General features: G+C 49.6%; 1 protein-coding gene across 3 annotated transcripts in view; it reads right to left on the reverse strand.

Annotated features, from left to right (window-relative positions):
- znf385a (zinc finger protein 385A) overlaps window positions 1–26,384 on the reverse strand; it is a 77,916-nt gene that overhangs the window by 3,112 nt on the left and 48,420 nt on the right. For 2 of the 3 annotated variants that reach the window (XM_076276676.1, XM_076276675.1), the window contains exons 2-5: window positions 25,263–25,408; window positions 17,793–17,903; window positions 10,639–10,810; window positions 3,054–3,413 (exon numbers count right to left, since the gene is read on the reverse strand). In XM_076276676.1, coding sequence (XP_076132791.1) covers window positions 3,054–3,413; window positions 10,639–10,810; window positions 17,793–17,903; window positions 25,263–25,408 — 789 coding nt within the window. Of the gene's footprint in view, window positions 1–3,053; window positions 3,414–10,638; window positions 10,811–17,792; window positions 17,904–21,177; window positions 21,831–25,262; window positions 25,409–26,384 lie in introns of those variants that run through there. The other variant, XM_076276677.1, reaches the window with a different exon arrangement.

Consider the following 26,384-nt stretch of genomic DNA (forward strand, 5'->3'; position numbering starts at 1 on the left):
CCAGACACCTCTCTGATGTTAGCATAAAGGAACGGGAAGAAAACCCTGGCAGTGCTCACGCTCTGTCTTTAATCTGTCTCAAATCCGACATCTTGCTCATGCAATCCCTTCCTGTTTTTTTCACCCCCTTTCAAAGGCTCTGTTTATTCTCAATGGAAGCTTAGTCGAGGAGATGAGCTGCACTGGGTTTGTTTGGGGAAAGGGGGGGGGGGGGGCGGTTAGTGGCACAGGATGACTTAGCTCTAATGGGGAAATCATAAATAACAGAGGGTTATGGCTGCGTTGAGAGCACAGCGCTCTTCCACTCACTGTAAATACCAAGCGTGAAGGGGAGGAGGAGGTGGAGGAGGAAGGGGCGGGCGGGGGGGGGGGGGGGTTATCGTTTAACTGCTGTATGCTTACACCTCAGCATTCTTCACATAACTCTGAAAGAAGAACCCTTGAACGCCCCGGGGGGATGTAAGCAAGACTCCAGTCTCACACAGCTTATTCTCCCCCCTTGGGTTCTAGCACCTTCTTTCAAACACCAGCCGCGCCATTTGGATCTTGTTTTGTAAGCAGCACACATCACAATGCGTTTCATCAGAGATCTAACATAGCAGAGAGCCACACCATATTTTCAACACACCAGAGCAAACACTCTGATCCTCAGACACAATTTATGACCCAAAGAAACGCTGTCAGCCAGCCCAAAATAGTCCCCTTGTTTTTTAATTGCATGTTTTTTGTTCTTGACTTGCCTTGGCCATTCATAGTGCAACCCCGCCTATGCAACCAAAAACAGACGTCTCTTCCTCTGTGCTCCCTCTGAGGCTGGGTTCAACAGCCAGCCCCAAATCCCACAGCTATGTGTGTAAAGGCTGGCCTGCAGCTAAACAAGTGGAATGACTGGGCTAGCGTGTGGTAGGGAGAGAGGGGAGGAGGTGGTCTAGGAGGGTTGTGGAGGGGGTTGAATGTTTGAATGATTTTCATGGGGGCCAAATATGTGCACTCGCAACAATCAGTCTGAACTATGTTCCCTCTGGCAAACAGACTGACAGAGTGACCCATGCGTCTCGCTGTCTTGGACCTGATTCCAGCACAACAAACTGAGTTTAAACAGCAATATGACAGGTCCATTGCGAGATGGATTTAGACAACTGACAGGGGAAACGTTACTTTGAGCACACTTCAAAACTCCTCACCCAACCTTAAGCCTAGCTTCACTCCTCTCTCTCTCTCTCTCTCTCTCTCTGTGTGTGTTTGTGCTAAGAATATCCCGATGCCTGTGTAACATATGTTTGTATTTTTGGACCATGGTTACTCAAAGTTTTGTTTTGAGGAGCGAGACCCTATTGGTTCCAGATTGCCTGCTCGGCAGAGCCGATTTCTTAAGCACCATTCAAACAACTTCCTCTGAACCCCCCCCCCCCCCCCTCCCATCCATCTCCAAAAATCTGTTTGTCTGCTGTGTTTATTTTAAAACTGGTCCGTCTGTGTGGAAATAGATGCCATTTGAGCTGAGTTTGTATGCATATACACAGTACTGTGAGTACACACACACACACACATACAAACAAGAAAGGATAAGATTGATGTCGTCAGGAGGGAAACATGTGGGAAAGTATTCATGTCATTTCTTCCCAATTATATTCAATTAGCTAACTAAAACACTGGAACCTCAGAACTGGCAGTCATTTTGACACAGTGTAAATTAAAGTTTTTTTATTATTATAATTATAAAAGGGCAAAGCTAATCTGATCGCAGATACAAACAACTCTGGTCTCTTTTTCATGACTCAGATAAATGGTATTGGTAGAGAGAGAGAGAGCGAGAGAGAGAAAAAGAGCAGGGCAGGGGAGAGGGGGGAGGGTGGGAGGAATCCTGTCTTCATAAATAAATGAACAGATAAATAATAGATGGACAGATGACCCTGTGTATCCTCAGCTGGTGTGGAATAGAGGCACAGGGCTGAGGGGGAGACAGGGCACTGCACTGCAGGTTTGTACACTACTGTGAGGGAATGTATCCATTCCACTGGAACTCTGTCTGTCACACAGACATACAGACACACACGTACACACACACACACACCCACACACACACACACACACACCCACACACACACACACACATGCCAGTGTACATATGCAAGCACGTACACACATATGCATACATACACACCCACACAAATGCACACACAGCTGTACACTGCTAGCAAGGACTCGAGGGACTTGATGTACAAATGCATTTCTGGCTCAACAATCTAATGGTGTTCTGGAGAGACAGTTTTTGGCCTTATAATGGCATGTTAATGTATGGAGCTGCATCAATCAGACTGAGGAGAGTCAGTCCCCCCATCACTATCTTCTGACTGTCGCCCTCTAGAGGCAGGAGGCTATGTCTGTTAGTGTTGTTGCTCCTGCGACTTGCTCATGTGTGATGCCTCGAGCGAGGCGCAGTGCATTTGCTACTCACGGAAACAAGATAAATCCTGAATATTTCAGGAGGTGATTTTGTCTAATGCGCAGCTGTGTTGTGGCGTGGGCCAGGCGTGAGTGTCGGCATGCTTGGCACGCTCAAGGGGAGTCAGGACACATGGGTGGTGTCAGAGTGACGGGGGGGAAGGAGAGGAGAAGGAGAGCCCGCCGCCGAACCACCTTTGGATTTGTGTCTTCTTCCGGTGCGGATTTAAAAGATACTGTGTGCGTGCCTCAGAACAGCTGCTTGGCAAGATAGCGTCAGCTGTGAATGCTAATTCTTGACGCGACTTGGCAACCGGACAAGATGACAAATGACAAATAAAAAAAAGGAAAAAGAAAGGGGAAAAAGGAAAGCAACAGAACAGTGTGTTTCCAAATCAGAATGACTTCATTGAAGAGGCTTTCAATGACTATGTTTAGATGGACAGCAAAATATTAGCTTGATTAAGATGATGTTCCAAATAAGATGCTGCCATAGCATTTCCTGAATGCCTTTTGTTTCATCACTGCTGATTATTGTGCTCCATGTAAGTGTTAACTTGTGAGCTGTGGTGTTGTGGTGTACATGTGGGTGTGGGTTGTATATTCACCTTTATTGTGGGCCTCGAGCTGTGAGAGGGAGTTGACAGCCACTTTGCACAGGGAGCAGTAGAGCAGCTTCTTGGCTTTGTCCTCTTCGGTCTCGGGGTTGCCGGGAGCCACGGCGGGCACTCCAGGGGCCCCAGCGACCTGCTCGGGGTTGCCGGACACGGAGCCACAGCCAGGGGAAGTGGAGGAGGCTGGCGGCTGCACGGTGGTGGTGGAGGAGGAGGAGGACGAAGAGGAGGGGGCAGGGGGCGGCAGCGGGCACATGGAGGGGCCAGGGGAGTCCGGGGTGGGGGGCTCGGAGAGCGGGCTGGGCCCGGGCGCCAGGTGGGGCCCGTTCAGCATGACCACGGCCCGCGGCTCATCTGCAAAGGCAAACACAAAAAAGCACCACAGTCAGGTCAAATGGTGCATTTAGAGGCCCTCAAGGAGGTTCAACCTCCGCTCCAGAACAATAAAGTTGTTGCGAGGAATGCATGCACCGTGATTCACGCTGACGCCAAGTCAGCGCTTAAAAAAAGAAAGAAATAAGAAAAGTGAAAAAAAAAAACACCTGCTTTTTTCCCACTCAACCTCAAACTCACCCAGCCTGGGGTCCGTGCCAGGCACAGTGGTTGGCTGACTTTACGGGCGATATAAAGTTTAGTTTATTCACTGGAGTTGAAGGCTAAAACATGCTTCATGTGTGTATTTTTGAATTTTATGGCAGAAGTCTCTAATTGTGAGGAGTCCTCCTTTTAATTTTATCATCCAAAATGACAAGGCAACCCGCCAGGCAACCCACCATGCCTATACTATAAAGAAATATCCAAACAACACAAAGAACAAATCTTTTGGTTAAAGAGGAGTATTCCCGTCATTGTGTGTTTCCTGGGAGGCAGAAATAAGAAACCAGATGCTTTGACTCTGGGTTGTTTTCTTTCTCACTCTTGTTATTTTTGGCAGAGCACAGAGTGGTAGAGACGGGCTGATGATTGTTTTTGATAGGACTGAGTCCTGAGAAACCCACAGAAACTACACAGAAACACACACACACACACACACGCACACGCACAGTGCTTCTCATACACCACACACTACTCCCACCCACATCCACTCCACACACACACAAAACACACCCATGCACACACACACACACCCTGACCAGCCTCCTCCATTGGCGACACACGCCCAGCTCTGCAGAGGCACACTCCCATGCGCAATGCCTTTGGTATTCACCAGCCCCTGGGCGGGGTGCGGCACTGACCCCCGAAATCTGGGTGGGGAACATTACAGGGTCCTCCCTGTCACCTTCAATAAGAGCCAGAGGGGTTCCTCCCACCCACCCACAGCCCTCACACACACACACACACACACACACACAGACACACACACACATGCGCAGAGAGACTCCAGCTAGAATTACTTGTATTAAGAGAGGGGCTAAGAGGGTAATATACATAGAACTCACAGAGAGTTTTCTTCTGAGGGGGTCGAGGGGCTCCGATAAATATTGACTTTAGATCTTCCGTTTCCTACTTAAGGATTATGCGTACGCTATTTTGTCACGTGCACTCTGACAGATCATCCACAAAGTGTTCGAGAGCAGCGGACTTTGCTGAGGTTGAGTAAACAGTCAGGGCATCAAGTGTGCTTTTTTTAGACTACAGACACATCCCCCAGTTTAGGCAGGAGATTGACTCAATACATCTGCTGCTTTGCTCAGGCCTGGCAGTGTAACTACGTACCTGGCAGTGTAACTATACTATACTATACTATATACTATAATATACTTGTAGAAGGGCTTAAATCACAGTACATATCATGAACGAGCAGAGGCAGCATGCCAGGGCACCTGGTGGGGATCTTCCATTGTTACATGGGTGTAAGCAGAGGGTTTGGGGGGCGTCTTTGACTGGAGCTGAAGTGCTTGGCGTGAGATGTCGGATGAAGCATGACGGCCTGTTCAAACGCAGCTGTGCTGTAGGGAGACGGGGGGTGGGTGGAGTTGGGGGGGGGGGGGGGGGCTGTCTGCCAGTGAGCAATGGAGCACTACGCTACAATGGAGGAAGCGGAAGTGGGCCCTGCCCATGCCTGAGAGGCCAATCAGGGCGCTCCCCATGGCGCGTCGAAACAGCCGCTCTCCAGACTGGAGGTTTCCAGGCGGATAAGTGGGGCCGTATGTCACCAGATGTGCGCGAGTGGGGCCCACACCGCATCCCCCTGCCCGGGACCACGGAGGCTCTTAAAGGCCCGTAAAAGATGAGCGGGTTCAGATGAAGGGCCAGTGGGGTGAGGGCTCTTTAGGGGGACCATGCACGCTCAGGCTGAAAAGCCTGCTCTGAAGCCTGGATCTCCCCCGGCATGTTCCGGAGCCAAGGCGAGCGGAGAGGAGAGGAGAGGAGAGGAGGGGAGAAGAGGAGAGGAGAGGAGATGAGTGAGGGCTCGGGCCCTCGGAGCACTTACGTGAAGTCATGCACAGATGTCCAGTGCATGCTGTGTCAACTTCCATCCTTACATCACATTCATACCGTAGAGCTCCCTTGCTGCAAGCACACACCCAGGCAACCAACCCACCCACCCACACACACACACACACACACACACACACACACACACACACACACACACACACACACACACACACACACACACACACACACACACACACACACACACACACCAAAAATCCATCAGCTCTGCCATTGACGGAGTGTTTGGCTGGAGCGCTGTAGTGGAATAACACTGAGCGCGTACGGACCATGTGGTTTGTGTTAGGCAGAGCGGAGGAGGGAGAGGATCTGTGGGTTCGTCTAATGGGAGGGGGATTATTTCACATATGTGCACACAACCATATGCACACACCCGCACACACAGACACACACACACACACACTTACACACCTAATGAGGAGACCTCACTCCACAAAGTCATTATTTACATGAAGGTCATATCCATCTCAATGTTCTTGTGTCTGTATGTGTGTTCGGTATGTGAGTGTATGCATGTGTGTGTGTGTGTGTGTGTGTGTGTGTGTGTGTGTGTGTGTGTGTGTGTGTGTGTGTGCACGTGTGAGCATACTTGTTTGAAAGTGTGCACATAATCCTGACTTGGGATAACTCCCCATCATGAATATTTCAGGGTGCCTCTCTTGCCCAGACAGCTAAAACACCAATAAGAAAACAGCAATAGACAAAGTTCAATCCAACTGTGTGTCTGTGTGTCTGTGGTGAACAATGCATTCCCCAAACACAGCTGAGTAGCATTAGAGACATCGCAGCTCCAGAGTCATGACCGGGGATATGAAAGCTGGGCTCAAACGAAAGACCACAAACCAAATGTGCCAGTGGAGATTGTGCAGAACCCCTTCATAGTTGACTGAGAGGCACCCCGGACTTCAATCAGGGGTCAATCTGGTCCAGGCCCTTATCTGGACTCTGTGTGATGGTATCTCTAAAGCAGCTGGGATAGTGGGCAGGTGGCGTGGGGGCAGAGGCAGACAGCGGCTGGTGTCAGCAACCGGACAGCCTGCTAGTGAATGGGATCAGATGATCAGTGCATTGGTGTTAGGTGTGTGTGTGTGTGTGTGTGTGTGGAAGGGGGGGGGGGGGCAGGTACGTTTCCACCTCCTCTGGTCTGCTCCACTGTGGTCCCCACCCATCGTTAATGATTGAGGGCCTCAGAAACGCGACGCCAGTGCAGTGCCATGCAAAAGCGGTCTGGGCCTGATTAATTATGGAGAAGGGCCTGGCCCACGTCCCACCACTGACTCACACACACACACACACGCACACGCACACGCACACGCACACGCACACACACACACACACAGTTGAATGAACACACATCCACATATACCTAAGAATGTAAACACAAGTATTCACACTCGCACAAACTGCTGACTGCAGTCAAAATGACTTACGCACTCAAGTTTACTTAACAACACTTGTCATTTTTTGGGGCGGAGGATTTAGGTAGCCAGACGAGCCTGAGGATTCAGCCACTGCTGAGAGAGCGGGCAGTGAAAAGGGCAATTAGAGAGATTTACTGCTCTCGTCCTCTGTCCCTCTCACCCGCGGCCGTCCTCTCTGCGCAGCTCAGGGTCGATATACGCTCGCCTGGAGACACTCTCCCTCTCCAAATCCCATTATAATGCTCTGTGTACATACACACACACACACACACACACACACACACACACACACACACACACACACACACACACACACACACACACACACACACACACAGGCCCCTGCACACTACTAGGTCACACTGTATCAAAAACTTTAACCCAGATGTGAACATGGTAATTGCTCTCAGATATGAGGCAAACACACCAGCGCAGGGCCTTTGAAGATATTACAGCTCCGGTCTAAGCAGAACCCACTCATTACAGAGGGAGTGTCGGCACAGTCTAGAGGGAGAAGGAGGAAAGGAAGAGGGGGAGAAAAGGAAGAGAGAGAGAGAAGAAAGACAGAAAGAAAGAGGGAGAAAAAGTAAAAGAGAAATGAAAGAGAAATATCAAGAGCAAGAAGGCGGAAAGAAATGAAACGAAAGGAGAGGGAGAAATTAAAGGGAAATTGAGAGGGAGGGAGGGAGTGAGGGAGGGAGGAGGTGGGGAGTATGTGTGAGACCAAGAGAGAGAGAGGAAGCGTAAACATCTCACTGGGGCCTGTGGTCGACACCAAACCCCAAGTGCTCCCTGCCGTTCCCCCAAGGGGCCTCCTGGATCCTCCTCTGGGGCCAATTATCCCTCTGGTCCCCTTACCACGGCCACACACACACACACACACACACACACACACACACACACACCACTACCTCGTCCACCTCCACCAGCACCTCCACCCAATGAATACACACACACCCACCCACACACACACACACACACACACACACACAGTCCCCGTCACACTCACTGTCACCCGACTCCAGTCTGGACCCAAACTCCTTCATGTGCCATCGCTAAACAATGGCGGCCCGACATGTCCCTGTGTCCAGCGCTGTGTAAGGACGCGGTGCGACGACACCTGAGTGCTGGATCAGGGGTGTGCTGGGCTGATGGGAGTGTTGTGTGTCGGAGCGTGTGGGGCGTGTAGGGGGGGGGGGATGGGGAGCGGGCCGGGCCCAGCGGAGCATGAAAGCAGAGAGCTTCAGTAAATAAATGCTGGCTTGGCTCAGCGATCATCCAAATGGGTTTTCTCATGAGGCGTGGGAAGCATTTTCCTATTTCTCCAGTCAGTCATAAACACAAACACAAAACTACACACACACACACACACACACACACACAAACACACAAAAACGTACACATGCATAAAAACACTAGGATCCAGGTCCCCATATGGGCAAGGTTTTCTGTATGTCTGTGAGTGTGAGTGTGTGTGTGTGTGTGTGTGTGTGTGTGTGTGTGTGTGTGTGTATGTACATGTGTGTGTGCCAGTGTGTTAACACACATTTGTGTGTTTGCGTGTGCATGTCTGTGTGTCACTCTGAATTTGCAGATATGGCTGGAAGGGTGCATAACCCCTGCAAACTTTTACCCCTGTCCCACACTCACACGCGCGCGCACACAAACACACACACACACACACACACACACACACACACTCATCCTCCAGACACGGCGAGGCTTCCAGCTCTCGGGCCGGTGCCAGATGGGACCGCAGCTGTTTGCTCCCTCGGGGCAGTGGCGGCGCAGATCCATGGAAGCTTTTGTTGTGAAACTGGTATGATGGGAAGCCGCGGAAAACAATGGAGCTGGCGGGGGTGTGTGGGGGTGAGGGGGGGTTCGGCTGGCCCAGCGGTTTGGGGCCCGCGGCCCAGGCTTGGAAGCAGAGGTCACGAGAAGGAGGACTGGATGGAAAACGGCATTCTTTCGCACGTCTCCGGTTTCACATTTAGATCTGGGCCCAGCTTGTTTTGGCTCCGTCCACCCCAAAACCCCCCCACCCGCCTCTCCGAGGTTTTCAGGGCCATTGCTGGCCAGAGGACCTGCTGGGGCCAGGGCAGGCAAATCCCCCTCGTGAGAGACATGGCTGTACTGTACCTCTCTCCTAGGCACTCCCGGCTTCGCAGAACCAGGTTGGGGTCCGGGACACGAGAGCATCATCAAAGGCTGGGCTAATGGAGGGGAGGGGGGGGTGGAGGGGGGTCAGTAGGAGTTGAGAGTAACGTGTTTGGTAGGGGCTATCAGGGACAAGGGCGGTCAGTGTTTGTAGTGCACAGTGTCAATGAAAAGGACATTCAAACACTTTTTGATGTTTATGGAGTCTGAAGGCTGAATCCAAGGAATATTCAGTGAGAGAATGGAAAATAAATAGTAAAGAAGACAGTTAGAAAGAGAGAGAGAGAGAGGGAGGAAAAGAGAGAGTTGGAAAGAAACAAGGGCAGAAGTCAAGCTCTTCGACCTTTAATGTCCTGAATGAGTCACAGAAAGTCATCAAGCCCCCATAACATCTCTCTCTCTTTCTCTCTCTTTCTTTCTCTCTCTCTATCCTCTTCCCTCCCCGTTGCCAAGATCATCATCTGCCAACACTTTATTATTCTCCATCACACACAGATCCACTGTAACGTTTCCATGCTGTGTGCTGGCCTCCCCTGTCCAGCTAATTTTCTTTCGTCCAAATTCTGTCATCTCTTTTCCATGCACACATTCCTCTCTCCCTCTCTCTCTCTCTCTCTCATTCTTTAACACACACCCACCACCCACCCACAGACACACACATACACACACACACATACACACCCTTCAACAGTCCCTACCTTACCAAACGAACCAAAATCCTCAAAGTTTATTTTGATGCCGCGACAAATGCCCCCCTAATACCCAATCACACAAGCCTACATCTCTATCAGAGCACGTTTTAGACAGACTGAGTCACCACCACCCTCATACCCCCGGTCATACTGCCCCGGACACGCACACAGACACACACTGAGCTCAGCCTCTAAATGGGGCAGACATTTATCAGGCATTAGCCCCGACTCCTTTGAAGAATTTTCAGTGCAGTCTCAAAAGATGGTCTCTGTCCACTCATCTCCTTATGAAGATGGGCCAAGCAAGCGAGAGCAGTTTCAGCCCTGTTGTTAACTCAGTACCACCCCCCCCCCCCCCCCCCCACACACACACACACACACACACAAACACCCTCAGCCCATGTCTGGTGGCCATATTTACTTCTTCTCTGCCTTTGTCACTCCGAGGCTAATATGGTGCTGAGTGCGACTGACCTGTCCCGACCCACACTTCGGAGAGCCCTTACGGACTGGAATGTGAGCTTGCAATGCCTGGGACGAGTTCAAGGTCAGACCACACAGTCTCAAGGAGCCGCGCCTGATAAATGATCTGGTGCTGCTAGTGCTTACGTTACTGAGCTCATCGCTTCGGAACCGCAGGCAACAGCTTGTGTCGCCTCTCGGCTTGTTTTGATACACTCTGTGCATTCTGCTTGAGAAGGCCTTCGTTTCTACACAACGCGATAAATGAGAGCACCATGGGTTTAAGTTTCAGTTCAGATGTCTGTCGGGACAAAGGGGAGACTCATGGTCCCACATGGTGAAGGACTGTGGGGTTCCAGAGTTGGAGGGCCTGTGCGTGTCTCTCACCTGCTTTGCCGGGGTCAGACTCTGGCGTGGAGGCCGCTGGGCCCGGAGGTGATGGGGAGGAGGTGGGCCCAGGGGGAGGCTTATCGCTCTCCTGTGGGCGACTCTTGGAGGTCTCAATGCCTTTGACCCGTCTGGCATGGCGGTTCCCCTTGTAGTGAGCTTCTGCTTGACTCTACGGAAACAGGATGGAAGAAAGAGGGAAAGAGAGAGAATGACAGAAAAAAAGAGATACAGCATTTAGAAATATATTATACCAAAAACCAAACAGCTGAGTTACCTGAGCTGAGACAACTAGTAGGAAAACACTGTCACAAAACACTTCCACAAGAAACTTACACACAACTGTACCTCCCCAATGCACACACTTAGTCCTCATTAGAGCCCGACCGATATGGGATTTTAAAGACCAATACCGATTTCGATACTTAAGGATTTTAAAAACCGATAAACGATAAATCAGCCAATATTCATTTTTAATAAACACAATGTAAAAATGTACTGTAATATTTAGCATATTGAAAAGTTCTGATCAAGGTGTGACATTGTGTTTAAATAGGCTTAACTATCTGGTATTCAAATGAAATGCTCTAATACAATAATTGATGAAATAATTATGAATAATAGAATCAGGTCTTTGTTGTTATCTGTGATAAACACTATTGGCATGATAACTTCCAAGGTATGTACTTTATATTTTATGATAGTATTTTTTGTGTTTTTTACACACCATTTAACAGCATTACACAGCATTGAACAGTGCTTGAACACATTCCCTGCGTTGCGTGACCTGGATCAGGAGTGAGGTTTACACATAAACACACAATTTGTGTTTAAAAGGGGAAGCTATAATGTGTACTATAAAGTAGCAGAAATACAGTGACCACCAACCAGACTCTGAAAAGAAGCACAAGTTGGCCAAAATCAGCAGAAAGAACAACACAAATCTTTGGGCCATTCGCTCAACACAGCGCAACCTAGCAGCGAATGCAGTGCATGTCGCTTCCTAAGCCCCTTCTGTGCAACCGCAGAGAATGATTTTTTTACCATCGCTACTTATATGCCTCATTTGCTGTGGAGCACTTGTATCATCGCCACTTACAAGCATTGTTTGCTGTGGAGCCCTTGTCAAAAAGGTGGACAAACACCCACAATGAAGGACACTGTACCTAGGTCTGGACAGGGGGCTTGAAATTTGGACGAATGGTCACCCAAGACAAACAATGGTATTAGCTAACGTTATCGTTGTGGCTAACCACCTTAACTAGGCTACTGTCAGTAATGTAGGCTATGATCAGAAAATGTATGGAATGAAAATTATTCAAATGGGAAAATTATAGTGCAGTTTTTAAGTTACTCTGTATAACCGCATTTATGTTTCACAAATACACCAACAATCAAGTTAGCCTGCACCACTCAACCAATGCTAACATTATTTTACTGTTGGACATAATGTTAAACTGGTAAGACAATACTGGAAATTTAGTATTCAGTATATCAGTATTTGGTTCTCCTTCACTTAATTTAATAAAATGATCTACTGTTATAAACACGAATATTGATAGATTGGTAAATAGCTAATATCGGAACACCGATTTTAGTTGGGCTTTAGTGCTGACACAGTGACACAGTACACCCTCACGCTGAACAAAGACAGAGAACCCGTCCAAATAAGGGCCCTGGTTAACCAGTCCCCTGATACTCTATATCCCTCACTGCCTGGCCAGCGGGGCCCATACAGACGGCTGATGGGCAGGCAGGCAGGCAGGCGGACGGCTTACACAGGCAGCCGTAAGAGGACAGGTGAGACAAATGCCACTGACCCCAGATCAGGAGCCATGGAAACCAGAGCCAGCAGGCACCAGGGCTGGCGGGTGCTCAGCGTACCCGTGTCTCTTTACATCAATCCCCCTTGAGAGCCCCCAGCTCCCAGACGGAAGGGCAGGTAGTGAAGCAAACAAACCACCACGCATGGGGCCCCAGGGAGTAAGCACACACACACACACACACACACATACACACACACGCACACTCACTGAGCTCATCCATCAGGAGAGGCATTATTGGGTGCTTCTGAAGGACCAACTGATGGAGCTGAACTCAGTCCAGCGGAATGCCATGTCATCTGCGCCACTCCACCTAAAGCCGTTCCTCTCTCCTGAAGCCTCGCCGCTCCCTGCACACTCCCGCTATATGCTATATACAGGCTCATGGGTCCGACAGCTGCCCTTACTTTACAAACATGCCAACCTCTAGCTGCCAGACCAGTAGTGGCCAAGACAAACACACTGTGAAAGAGTTGCTTACAGCTACACACGTCTTAATTGTCTGAAAACATGCATCTGTCATCTGAAAGGTTATGCTACTGGGTAGCCCCAAGTTTAGCTCCAAGAGGATTAGGTGGCGTTGACTGAAAGGTTGCGGTTTGAAATGAAAAACAAAGGAACAAGGACTCACAAAAAAATGAAAAATATGTTATCGCTAATCCTTGAACAATAAAGGCCTGGTAACTTCATCCATCAAGTTTTCAGAGCAGCTTTTCAGCACCGGAGTGGAGGGGTGGGGGTCTTGACTTGACCCCAGCAATCCGGGGATGGGGTGGATATTTCTAGAAATACCCACGTAGGGACAGTCGCCTGTGGTCACCGTCCTCATTATCGAGGAGAAGAGCCAGCATGGCAGTAGAGCGCTAGCAGCGGTGAACATCTCAAAACACACACACACACACACACACACACACACACTCACACACACACACACACAGACACACACACACAAAATTGCAGCAAAGGGATACAGAGTTGCTTTTGTGTGTCTGTGTGTGTGTGTGTGTGTGGGGGGGGGGGGGTGTTTGTGTATAAGTGTGTCTATGTGTGTGTGTGTGTGGGGGGGGGGGGTGTACGTGTGTGTGCGTGTCTGCGGCTGCGTATATGACTGTGTGGGGGACTGTGCGTCTGTGTGTCTAGTCTGTGTGTGTGTGTGTGTGTGTGTGTGTGTGTGTGTGTGTGTGTGTGTATGTGTGTGTGTGTGTGCATACGGCTAAAAGAGAGAGAGACAGAGTGGGCTCGGATGGCGGCCAATAATTATTGCATGAGTATGATGATGATTATTAAGTGGCAGGATTATCGTCCGTCCCTCATGAAAGAGAGAGCCAGAGAACTGGTGACAGCTGAGGGCTGAAGAGATATCTAGTGGCTACGCCAGAGGGGGGGAGGGATGCTGGATAGAGGGAGAGAAAGATGACAGAGAATAGTGAATGTGAATGAGGCGAGTGAAAGATGCACAGAAATAGTGTGGAGAAAGAGAGCATGACAGAGGAAGCGAGAGAGTGAAAGACAACAAGGAAAAGACAGACGGGACAAGAGAGGTGGAAAATGTGGTCGGACAGATGACAGAAGAGTGAAAGAAAGATAAGGGAGGAGGGGTCTGGGTGTTGATGGCCCAGGAGGATGAGGGAGATCTGGGGTAACGTTTACTGGATGCTGGGTACTGGATAGAGGCTGATGGATGTGCTTGAGCTGGCAGCTCCAGGCTGCTGGTGCAGGAAGCTTGCGCCTTTAGCTGGTGATGATAGAGGCAGTGCCATATATAACTGTTTCTTCCTTTAATCCTCTCGCACACACCCCCATGCCTTCTCTCTCAGGGGTCTTAAGAAGCTGCCAGCCTAAAGCTCCTCAGATCAGCAGAGAAGACACAAAAAGGGAGGAAATATGCCTCAAACCAAACTGCAAAATAGGCAGAACGAGAGCTCTTTGGTGACCTTCACTGAGACAGGGATGAGCGCCAAGGTCATGTGGCTGAGAATGTTCTAGAAGCGTTAGAATGTGCACTATGGAATGGGACAGTAAGGTCGCTGCATTCAGCGCAGCGGCCATATGAAAGAAATAATGAGAAAACAGCACAGAGGAAAAAGGACAATGTCCAAGGACAAAATGACAAAAATACAGCAGTTACATGTAGTTTCCATAGCCCGTCACTAAAGCAATGAACAGCGGTGGGAAGGAGGGAGGGAGAAAGGTTAGCCTAGCACATTAGCGTTAAAAAAGCCCTTTAAAAACGCCAGTGCAGAGCCGTGGCAACCACTCTGGATGTCACCCCTCGAAGTTAGAGTTGCATGGGGAGGGGGGGGGGTGCAGGCAAACACACTCACTCACACATACACATACGCACACTCACTCACACATACACATATGCTCACTCACTCACACATACACATACGCACACTCACTCACAAATACACATATACGCACACTCACTCACTCACTCACTCACGCACGCACGCACGCACGCACGCACGCACGCACGCACGCACGCACGCACGCACGCACACACGCACACACACACACACTCACTCAGGCTGCTCGTGCCGCAGCGGCAGCTCCGTGGCACAGCGCAGTGACATCACTTCTGCTGCAGCACGGCAAGGTTACTCCTGTACGGAGCCGCAGGAAACACGGAGGGACACAGGCACAGGCACAGTCAGTCAGCCGACCAGCCAGCCAGCCACACACACACACACACACACACACACACACACACACACACACACACACACACACACACACACAAACACCCACACACACACACACACACAAACACCCACACACACACACAAGGAATCTGACAGGGCAGACAGGCAGACACGAGCAGCTAGACACCCAGTCCCACAGACAGACAGACAGACAGACGGGCAGACAGACAGGTGAGCAGCGGGCAGGGCAGGGCAGGCAGAGGCGGATGGAAAAGCAGGCCGTTTCCCTGCTGGGGGGCTTGGGCGTCTCCGGGAGCCAGCCGCTGCAGTGATGAATGCAGCGCCTGATAAACAGTGGCAGTCGATCTGCAGCCCGCTCCCACAGTAAATATGCTGGCTTCTCAAAGAGGAGGATTAGGAATATATGAATCCATAATACTGTGTGTGTGTGTGTGTGTCTGAAGGGGGGGGGGGGGTGACAGGCTGTAGGGATGGGGAGAGAAAAGCTTTGTCGGGATACATTGTACTCTGCTCGTCACAACGTACAAATGGAGGGAAAGAGAAGGGGAAAGGAAAAAAGAGAGAGAGATGGAGGGAGAGACAGAGTGAAAAAGAGCAGGGTAGGAGAGAAGCGTTGCTCATAGTGCTCGGCATGATTGATTAATTTTCGAGTTTAGGGATTAAATCTTCTGAGTGGAATACATAAAGCCTGTCAGACTGGTCGTAATGAATGCCATGATGTAGAATTTCTCCCAAACTAATAAGCTGACAGAGCTGATTAGGCTACCACTCTCCAGCAAGTCACAAACAAGGCAGTGTGCACTTGCAGGATTTTAAGTGGGTGTGTTTGTTTGTGTGTACGTACGTGTGTGAGTGTGTGTGCTTGCATGTTTACATGAGTATGTCTAGCTATGTGTGAGAAAGAGAACAGTGAGAGAGAGAAAGAGAAAAAGCTAGAGAGTATTTGTATGTGATTTCTTAACGACACCACGTCTGCATGTTAGTTTAGTTGTTGAGAACAGCCCCGGCAGCATGCCTGCGTGTGCAAGCAGGCAAGTGACTGAAGGTGTTGAAATCATTTGAATGTCTTTTACGGACCTCGACAGCTGCCTGGGTCTTAGATGTCCCCTTAGAGGTAGGGTACTTAATGTTTTATTGGTTGGCATGCGTCAATATTTACAGGCATGCACGCAGTATGTGTCAAACTTGTTTAACTAGCGGGTCACAAACCCAACTATAAGTAGAGTGCCTTCTTCTGACAGCAGAGCCTGCTATATCGTGTCCAGCAACATACACAAGGATTCACAAACATCTTGTGTTACAGCACTACTTATACCAACTCCCATTAAGGCAATATATCAAAGGCTAAGGATCAAATGGGATTTGTTGTTGAAATTTGTTTAGATTATATAGAAAAATTAACAGCTTAAAATAGCCCTCCCTCACCCGATATAGCAACCTCCCCTCAAAGCTGATATAACATTTAGTGACCCATCATTGAGATGAGTGTTAATAACTGCCTATCCCCCGCTCCTAAATCACAAGCCTGAGGCACGGGATAAAAAAGCAGGCCAGCATCCACACCCCCACTGCCACCAGCACCAGTATGGTCCCGACACCCCTGGATATGTGGCCCAGGGCTCGCAGAGGCCTGTATTTTTAATCGACACACGGACCTGTAAGATTACAGCATTGCCGTCTGAGGAGACCGCATGGCCCGGCCGTGATTACAGCCCTGGGGCCGGTAAAAATAGCCGCTGGGGCGGCGGGGGCGGCGGGGGCGGCAGGGGCGGCTCCCAGGCCCAGCGAGAGGCTCTGGGGAGGGAGAGGCCTTCCTTCTGTCACACAGCTGACCCACAAGTCCACAAGAGGCCACAGCTGCCACCAGAGCAGGATTCCAGGCCCAGCCTCCCAGCCTCTCTTCACAGCCTTTTTTTTGTGTTGTTTTCCCTACTCACACGCTATCCGTTGCACAAAATATAAAATCGCCTTCAAGGCCCAAACGAGACCTAAAAGTCGACTGTTCACAGATTAGGAGAGATTAGCGAAAGTAAACAGCTGTAAAAAAAAAAAGCACTCAATTATTCTATTTCAGGCGTCCAAATACAGTGTGCCAGGCAGGGAGCCGCATTGCTGGATTTTATTTATGCAGCCGGAGGGTTTCAAATTCGCCAGCGAGCCAAACTGAAATTATTTTCCATACCCCCGCCCCAGATCTTAATCAACTTTTAGTGTTGATGGGGGTAGAAGAAAAAGGTTCTTTGAAATCCCAGAGAGAAAAAAAAATATCCCATTTCACGCTGTCAGCTTCCAGCACAACAAAAGAACCTTCCGCTACTGTGCAATCACGGCTCCAGTGGTTGGCTTTTATTCTGGGGGCTGAATGTTGTGTGAAGTATGTAAATGTCATTCCAGCTTTGAAAACAAACAAACAATGCACAGCACATACAAAGCCATAATGTTGGAGACGTGAGAGTGTGAGAGGGTTCAACACCACGTACACTAAAACTACTTTTAAAGAGAGACATCCAGGCGCCAGCTGCAAACCACTAAATAGCTTCATCCATTGTGAAAGAGCATGTAGGGTTCACAAAACCTATACATCCAACACTGCAGGAAGGATGCAACAAAGTGTACACACACACATACACACAGCCACCCATAATTATGAAACTCATAAACTTACCTCAGAGTTGAAGCGAATCTGGCAGACGTTGCAGGAGATTATGGGCCGCTTGGTCTTGACCAATGGAACTCCAAAGGTGTGGTTAATCACTGCCTTCTGCACAGGGTCCATCTGAGATTTGGACAAATAGACATGAGATAGGGACAGAGAGAGAGAGAGAGAGAGAGAGAGAGAGGGTGTGAGAAGAAAGAGAGAGAGGGAGAGAGAGGAGAAAGTAGAGGAGATGAGAAATGTGACTCTACTGAGTTGGCGGAGCTTCTGTAATATAGACAAGGCCATTAATCATGATGATGGACCACTGTGAGTGTGATCAGCCTGACACAGCAGGGAGGCAGAATGAGTGAGAGAGGGGTCAGGGCACCTGTGCAGGCAGCCCTCTGCCTCTCTCCTTCACCCGAACGAACGAGTCCAACAGAGAGGCGCGGACAAAGACACCTAAGTCAGGTGGCACTTAGGACCATTACTCGAGCATCCGTCCCCTTAACTAGGCAAAAACGAGCACTAACCCAGGTGCCTTAGCGAGGGGCCACTCTGGAGGTGCAGACAGTTCACAGATCATTTTGACAAGCAACAGCCCTGAGCCATCTGGCGGTTGGCAGTTGTTTCCTATAAGGGCTAGGAATAGCGTGCTAATGCTAACTCTTTTGTCAGATGTAAAACCATGGGCTGGAGAGGCAAACTGTGACTCTACAGTTCTAATTGTTTCAGCTGGGGTGTCCATCATCAAGAGTGGGCAAGTGTGTGTGTTTGTGTGTGCGCGCGCGCGCGCGCGCGTGTGTGTGTGTGTGTGTGTGTGTGTGTGTGTGTGTGTTTGGAGAGAGGGGCCAGACTTTCAGAGTAAATTTAACTGGCTAGCTTTAGCACTGGAATATAGCGCCAGCAACTAAGCCCCTGCTTAGGGTGCGCTCCAGACACAAAGACCACGGGGAACCCAACCTGCTGAAGGGTCTGCAACCTTTATTCTAGTGTGAGATTCAATTTGCTTTGTGATGACAATTAATTGGCATAAGCACTGCTTGGCATTACGTCTCAGTGGAGGCTTTCCATTCAAATTAATGGCCTAGTGGCTCGCGGCAACAGAGTATTGATTGACAGTTAACAAGAGGATTCGTTTACTTAACTGTCTTTTACATTTACAAGGTGACATTTGTTTTCTTGGAGAAAAAAAAATACTACACTAACAGCCTTCGTACAGCTTCGTACATGTTTTTCACAGTCTGAGGATCTTTACACTTTAACACTCTGGAAACAGTAAACAAGGCACTTTGCATTCCAGTTAACTTTCTAAGCCACAGCTCTGCTTACACAGACAATCTCATACTTTCTCATAGTCTAACAGGCCTCCAAAAAAACACTGGGATGGGAGGTATGCCTCTGAATCCACCCTCTAAGAACAATTGGTCTGACAACAGTCTGCAAAAACAGCTCGACTTGGCCGAGACAGAGGGGAGCGGCTGAAATGAATATTCTCGGAGTCAAACAAAAGCACTTTCAAAATCGGCACAGGCCTTGTAGCTAGGCAACCCCCCCTTACAAAAAGCAAATAGATGAGAATGCTTGAGACAGAGAGCAGGGTGACAGCACAGGCAGGCACCATCTGCGGGATAGCGCTTAGCACGGCCTAGGGCCGGACATCCTGATATTTCTCCTTCTTATCTCTTCTGGCCCTTCTCCACCAGTCATCTCTCTCTCTCTCTCTCTCTCTCTCTCTCTCTCTCTCTCTCTCTCTCCCCCTCTCTCCCTTCATCAGGGTTCCACTCATCTGCGACGTCCCCCCACAGACGTGGAGAGAGAAGTGGAACAAACACACAATCATGGCCTCTTGTTGTCCTCTCTCTTGTGAGCCTCTGGGGGATTAACCGAGGCTGTTCGTTAGCTAAACAAGCCAGGCAGCACGCTGATACATTCACACTTCTCCTCAGCAGAAACACATTGTTTATAAACACAGACTTGGCAAGTAGGGTGGATTTTATTTCTTAATGGTGGGCTCATGGGTAGGGTGTCTACAACAAACAACTGATTATACAGGCCGTAAAATGATCTAGAAGACCACTGAAAATGTTCTAGAAGCCCACTGAACTCCTGGCTGCATTGAGCCTGTATTGTAACTGTTGGCTCTGCTACGCCTTGTCAAGCAGAGCAAAAATAGCCCTCGCATTTCAGCACTGGATGACCTTCCGTTCCCTCTGCAACACACTGTCCTCTTCAGATGAACAGTCCAAAAAACATTCAAATGTGACGATAGAATTTCCAAAAACACACAACAAGCCAGAGCAACGGTAACACGATCATACTGTACATTCATTGAATTCGTAATAGTTAATCCAAGAGTTGCAGGCAATATTGTAAAGTGAACCAATGATCCCAAACACACACACGCACACACACACACAGACACACACACACACAAACACACAGCCACACACACACACACACACACACACACACACACACACACAGCCACACACACACACACACACACACACACACACACACACACACGCACACACACACAGACACACACACACACACACAGCCACACACACACACACACACACACACACAGAGACGTCTAGTTCACACAACACTTCTGTACAATCCTGTAGCACTACCCTGGTTATAAACAACACGTTTCTTCAGCTTGTCGCTATTGCCGCCTCCACACACATCCATCAAGAGGGAGAGAAACAGCCTCATGCTCAACAGTTAGACAGACACTGTCGCCTCCCCCTAACTCAACCAAGCTCTGTTGTAATTCAGAAGAGCTGAGAGCTCAAGCCTCACAAACTCAGCTTCACCTAAAAAAGCATGCCATCCCACACACACATACACACACACACACACACACACACACACACACACACACACACACACACACACACACACACACACACACACACACACACACACAAACAAAACCTCTATATAACCACCACCAACTGAGGCACCTCAGCTGACAACATTGCCGGGAATAAGAACAGGAAAACAACAATAAAAACACCCCCCAAAAAGCTGCAAAGCACAGACCCTTCAATCTGGCCTCACTGATGCATGGTTTATACTGTTTTTCCTCTGGTAGTGCAGGAGCAAGCAATGTCTATTCAAGTACTGGAAACATACTGCTCTGCTGTGCACACACACACACACACACACACACACACACACACACATACACACACACACACACACACACACACACACACACACACACACACAAAGACAAGCCTGGCAGTACAAGAGATAACCATGCCACGCCAGATGAAACATCCTTTGAAGCTGGAAATTTCCCTTTGAATCTTGTCCAGTCGACAGCACCCATAAGTATAAATAAAAGACTCGACGCTTCGTTCTTGCCCGCCTCGTTGCGCTGCTGGTGGGCACTCACCTTTGAATCCTCCCCAGAGCCTGGAGCTTGGAGCTGCATTGGTCGTCGCCTCAGAGAAAGTCTGTCTCAGTGCGTGTCCGTGAGTTTGTACGCACTGGTGAGTGTACGCGCATGTGTGTCTGTGTTTGTATGTGGTGTCTCTCATCCGCCGCGAATCTTCCTGCGTACACCCCACGCAGTGTGCCACCTGATTCTTCCCACGCCTGACAGTCCAACACACACACGCGCACACACACACGCGCCTGCACACACAGTCTCACACACACACAAACACACACTTGCACTCTTGTGTCTCCTGGGTCCTATGAGAAAGGTAGGCTAGAGTACGCATGCTCACTCCATCTCCACGTGTGTCAGCAGAGCAGGCATCTCATCTGTGCTCTCTCCTTTCTCTCTCTTTCTCTCTTGATCCCTTTCTTTTGCTCTCTTCCTCCTGTTGTTGTTGTCGTCGTTGAGTCCTGCGTGCCTAGGCTCCACGCGCTCTGGACCACAGTGCTGCTGCCATTCCCAATGTCTGTGCTGTCCTCCTGTCAGCTCTGGCTCTCCTCTGGCAAGCTGACACCTCTCCGAAAAGTCAGCCCTCGCTTCTGGCTCTCATCCGCTCTCCCCCGCTATTCCTCCACTTCTTCCTTTCTTTTCTCTCCCCCCTAGTGTTATTTCACCCTTCTTTTCACCCCTCTCTCTATCTCTCTCCCTCTCCCTCCCGCCCTTCTCTCCTCTTTTCTATCCCTCTCTTTTCCTCTCCCTCTCTCTCTCTCTCTCTCTCTCCCTCTCTCTCACACACGCCGGCTGTGTCACATGAATACTCACTTAGTTTGCCCAGATGCAGGGAATATGTCATGTACACCCCCACTCTGTTGTTTCTCTCTCTCTCTCTCCTCCTTCTCCTCCACCCCTTTCTTCTCGCTACTCTCTCACTATCTAATGTTGTTCGGCTCCACCCGCCCCCCCTTCCCTCCTGTTGCCTCCCACCGACTCACTCACACACCATAAACACACACACACACACACACACACACACACACACACACACACACACACACACACACACAGAGAGAAAAATAAGCACATGAGTGGCAAGCTAGGCTACACCCATTCCTAAAATGCCTGTGTGTGGTGGAATGAAGTCAGTAGGGCTATCAAAAGGGAACTTGTAAAAACATTTTGGGATTAAATCAAAGTCCCTTCTGATGTATTTATGAAGCGTAGAAGCAAAGCATCAGTAAAACTGTCCCTCATGAACCCAGAAGGATGAGAAGAGGTAAGAGACTACCATGGCCTCATGCCTTCACCGGTGAACTTCCAGTCTGGGACACCGCTGTGGAAACCTCGGAAAAACAGGAGCACTTTTGGGAGTTCAACTGGAAAGGGAGCACACGCAGGTTGTGTGTTTTTTTTTTAAATTTGTTCTCCTTTCCTTTTTTCCCCCGAGTGGGTTCTTTTAAGGATTCAGCAGGTGAGCAGGCAACAAGTCTGCACCTGAACCGCCCGATTAGACACCTTCAACGGAAATTCCTCTGTTGTGCTGCCTAAGCACAGACTCTCTCTTTCTTCCTTTCTCTCTCCCTTTCTCTCTCTCTCTCTCTCTCCTTCCCTCCCTCTCTACCGGGCACCTTCTGTAGCCGGCTCACCCCCAGCGCCAGCTGCCGCTCATAAATTATGCAGGCGCGTCACCGGCTCTGAGTATATTGGCAGAGACAAGCAGGTAGAGGGCAAATCACATTAAAGTCACATTAAAGCTACGGTGTGCTTTCCGAATGGAGATCCACAGATCCACGGACCGTCAGCATTCTGGCAAAACTCCTCCTGATGGACAGCACCTCACCTGCTATCCCCAAACCCTCACCAGTGGATTCCACCGTGCAGTAGCTTATGAATCATTTAAATAGTGCCTGCCCAGTGTTTTGCTGTTGAAATGTCTCCTCTCTGCATATCACTGTAAATGAATAAAAACAAAAACCTTCCTGCTGATTGTAGGACACTTGGCATGGCTTGAGAGTGTAAACCCACATAACTGATATGCGCCACGCTATGTGGCACTACTACAGAAGACATTCCTTTCAGGCTTGTGTAATACCTGCCTCTGAGATCCAACAGAAGGAGAAAAAAAGAGATTTGTGGATTACGCAGCCCTCAGGTTAGATCCAAAAAATGGCAATGGCTTAAGCAGAGCTCGCACATTCCACTTTGATAAATCACGAGAACTGAGTTCACTCTCTTTCTCTCTCTCTCTCTCTCCTGACCCGAGGCGACTACTTCGGATGGGTCCCCTGTCTGTGCCTCCCCGTGAGATGGGGTCTCCAGTCTCAGAGAGCTGGGAACAGAGGAAACAAACCCTTGAGCTGTTTACAAATTCCGTTGCCTCCAGGTCCCACATGAGAGGCCGTCATACGGTGCAGTGACTGTAACAGCGTGGGGTTCTGACGTGATCCAAACAGGATCGCCTGTGGCTTCTGCACTCCTCCACCGCAAGGCAAGGGGGCCCCGCCAAGCAGACCCCCCCTAAAGAAACCACAAATTGTTTACGAGCCATAAACTAATTGAATGCTCTGCAGCCTCGGTGCTCGCTCAGGAGTGCAGCTGTGTGGCATTTGGGAGGTTTCTGTGAAGCACACTAACAAGGCGGCCAAGTCGTTTTCAGCAGTGACTGTCTGGGGCTAACGTCTTTATGTCGGGCTCCCTCGGCTATTAAGGACACTGGCCTGCCACAGAGTGGCCCACATCGCCATGCGCTCGGCTCTTACTGTTTTCCGACAACTCGCTCCGTGTCCACTCAATGTCCACTCCCCTGTGAGAGTGCATTTGTCAGTACCTGTGACGCCAGGCCCCTCGTAAATGCCACATCCCCTTGCTCACCCCCAGGCAGCGGCGCTGCAGTTGTGCTGCTGTCAGCACTGTCCCAGAGCACGAGGTCAGTGTGTCCTCTGAGCCTTTGCAACACCCCCATCTACTGGGCAAGAAAGGAACTTCCAGTCTGTCTCTCTTGCACTGACGCTCCCAGCGCCTGGCGCCAGGAACGCGCCGGACTCCCCCGAGGAGCGGCCCTACAGATTTATTAACACAGGAGAGGCCCACTGGGTATCACCTCCGGAGCCTACACGGCAACGCGCGGCTTCATCTAAATGGGATTAATTTCCGACCATGACAGGCGTGGATGGGCTAATTAGAGGGTCTGTGTGTGTGCCCTGACTGACCCGCGTTTTTTTTAGATAGAAATCTTTTTTTTTTTCACACTTTCTGTCGAAATCATTGTTTTAAGAGGATGATTAAAAAAGAATTGGAAAGGGAGCGCCAGAGGTTAGAAAACATCCATCAATTTCGCACGGGTTCCGGGAGGTGGGCTGAGCTTTCTTCTTTTTCCCTGTTTCAGGACACGCTGCCAGAGGCCATGCCATATTTTAAAACGTGGCAACAAGTAGCGGCAGAGACCCAAGCCAACTGGAGCACGGCAAATATAGCCGCCCGCGTGTGGGCTCTCACTCCCGCCTGATGAGGAGAACAGTTGGCCACGCCTGGCGACAGGTCCGCACACGACCACGTGCAGCTTACACTTTCCCCTTCTCTCTCTCTCTCTCCCCTTCCCTCTCTCTCTCTCTCTCCCTTTCCCTCTCTCTCTCTCTCTCCCTTTCCCTCTCTCTCTCCCCTTCCCTCTCTCTCTCCCTTTCCCTCTCTCTCTCTCCCCTTCCCTCTCTCTCTCTCTTTCTCTCCCTATTCGTCGAGCGTGACGGCCATCTGCGTCCTCATGAAGGAAAGCAATCTCGGAAGTGTGCTCAGAGGAAAAGTGCTGAGCACGGAAAATGGCCATCGTTGCCCCCTAATCCAAATGATTAGCAATAACTCACAGCTGACGGACTAAAACAACTAAACATTTCTCTATTTCAGAGGTCCCTATAGCTGAGCGCTGAGATGATGCCGGGAGCAGAGTGGGGCGCCAGGAGGAAAACGCACCGGCCGGCTGACATTAATCCGTGTCATATATCATAGTGGTTTATGATTAGTGAGGGATGATTAATGTCGGGGTGCAGGCCAGTACGGTGGTTTCCGTGCATGAGACACACCCTGTACACAGCTGAGCTGGGACTCACCGCATTGAAGTTGGGGAAGAGCCCCACGCTGTGAGGTGGGGCCGTCTCCATGGGAAACTGCAGGAAGGGTTTCATGTCCAAGTGGGGCTGGAGCACCGTGGGAGTCCTCAGAAACGTGGGGACCGCCCCCGTCCGGTTGATGCTTCCTGTGGACACAAAGAGAGAAGGCTTAGAAAGAGACCCTGGAAAAGAACACACATCGACAGTTGACATTCAGCACGGGAAGTTGTTGGTCTTTCAAGATGGATACATATCTATCTACACAAGACAATAAAGTCCAGGGTGCTCAGGAGGTTCGACCTCAATGTTTGAAGGTGCTCATTGGGGTCAGGAATTCAGCAGAAAAAGGAAATCCATGGCACTCCTCTTTTTCAAAAATATTTTAAAAGCCTTTATTTCAATGGCTATTTCATGATTGAAAATGTAAAAACATGTAGTGTGCATATTGAAAATAAGTTGAGAAGCAACCCATGCTTAGTGGTGCAGACACCCTGAAAAAGTGGTTCTTTGGAAGCATGTGGTTCTTTGGGCCAAGCAGTCAGTCAGTGACAGTGAAGAGGTACATGTACATCTGTTTAATGTCCAAGTCCCCAGTAATGCCACATTATTATGAGCAGGCGGTCTGATAGCATTGTTAGACTGAGGAAGTCAAGAGACCAAAATAGTCTCCCTCTGACGAGAACACCTTTTGTCAGCATTAATTCCTCCACACAGCCATCAGGCCCCCTGTTATGAAACACCCCAAAACACGTCACAAGCCTCTGTCATCCTCTCCCTCGCTCACAGTCCTTCCCTCTCTCTCTCTCTTTCTCTCCTACTTTACTCCTTATCCCCTGCCTCCAGCACAAGCTTGCAAATGAGACTCTGAGGGCCGGGCCCTTCAGAATTCAGCTTTAGTGAGCAGTTACTTTAAGCTGCTTAATTTTCACAGCTGGATCCCCCACCACACACACACACACACACACACTTTCAAAATTCTTCCCCGACTTCAAAACCTCTCTGCTCCTAAATCTGCACCATTTCTTTTTGGGGGGCCCTTTTCTTTTCCGCTCCTCACACAGTCGCTTGTCAAGTTGTCCTATTTGTTTTCCATATTTCTCTGCCCCTATCTGCAGACAGGCT

Source organism: Alosa pseudoharengus, unplaced genomic scaffold, assembly GCF_046254945.1.
Source record: "Alosa pseudoharengus isolate Yale_2024_CS ecotype anadromous, Long Island Sound unplaced genomic scaffold, YU_APseudo_1.1 YU_APseudo_1.1_scf_9, whole genome shotgun sequence".
NCBI lineage: Eukaryota > Metazoa > Chordata > Actinopteri > Clupeiformes > Clupeidae > Alosa > Alosa pseudoharengus.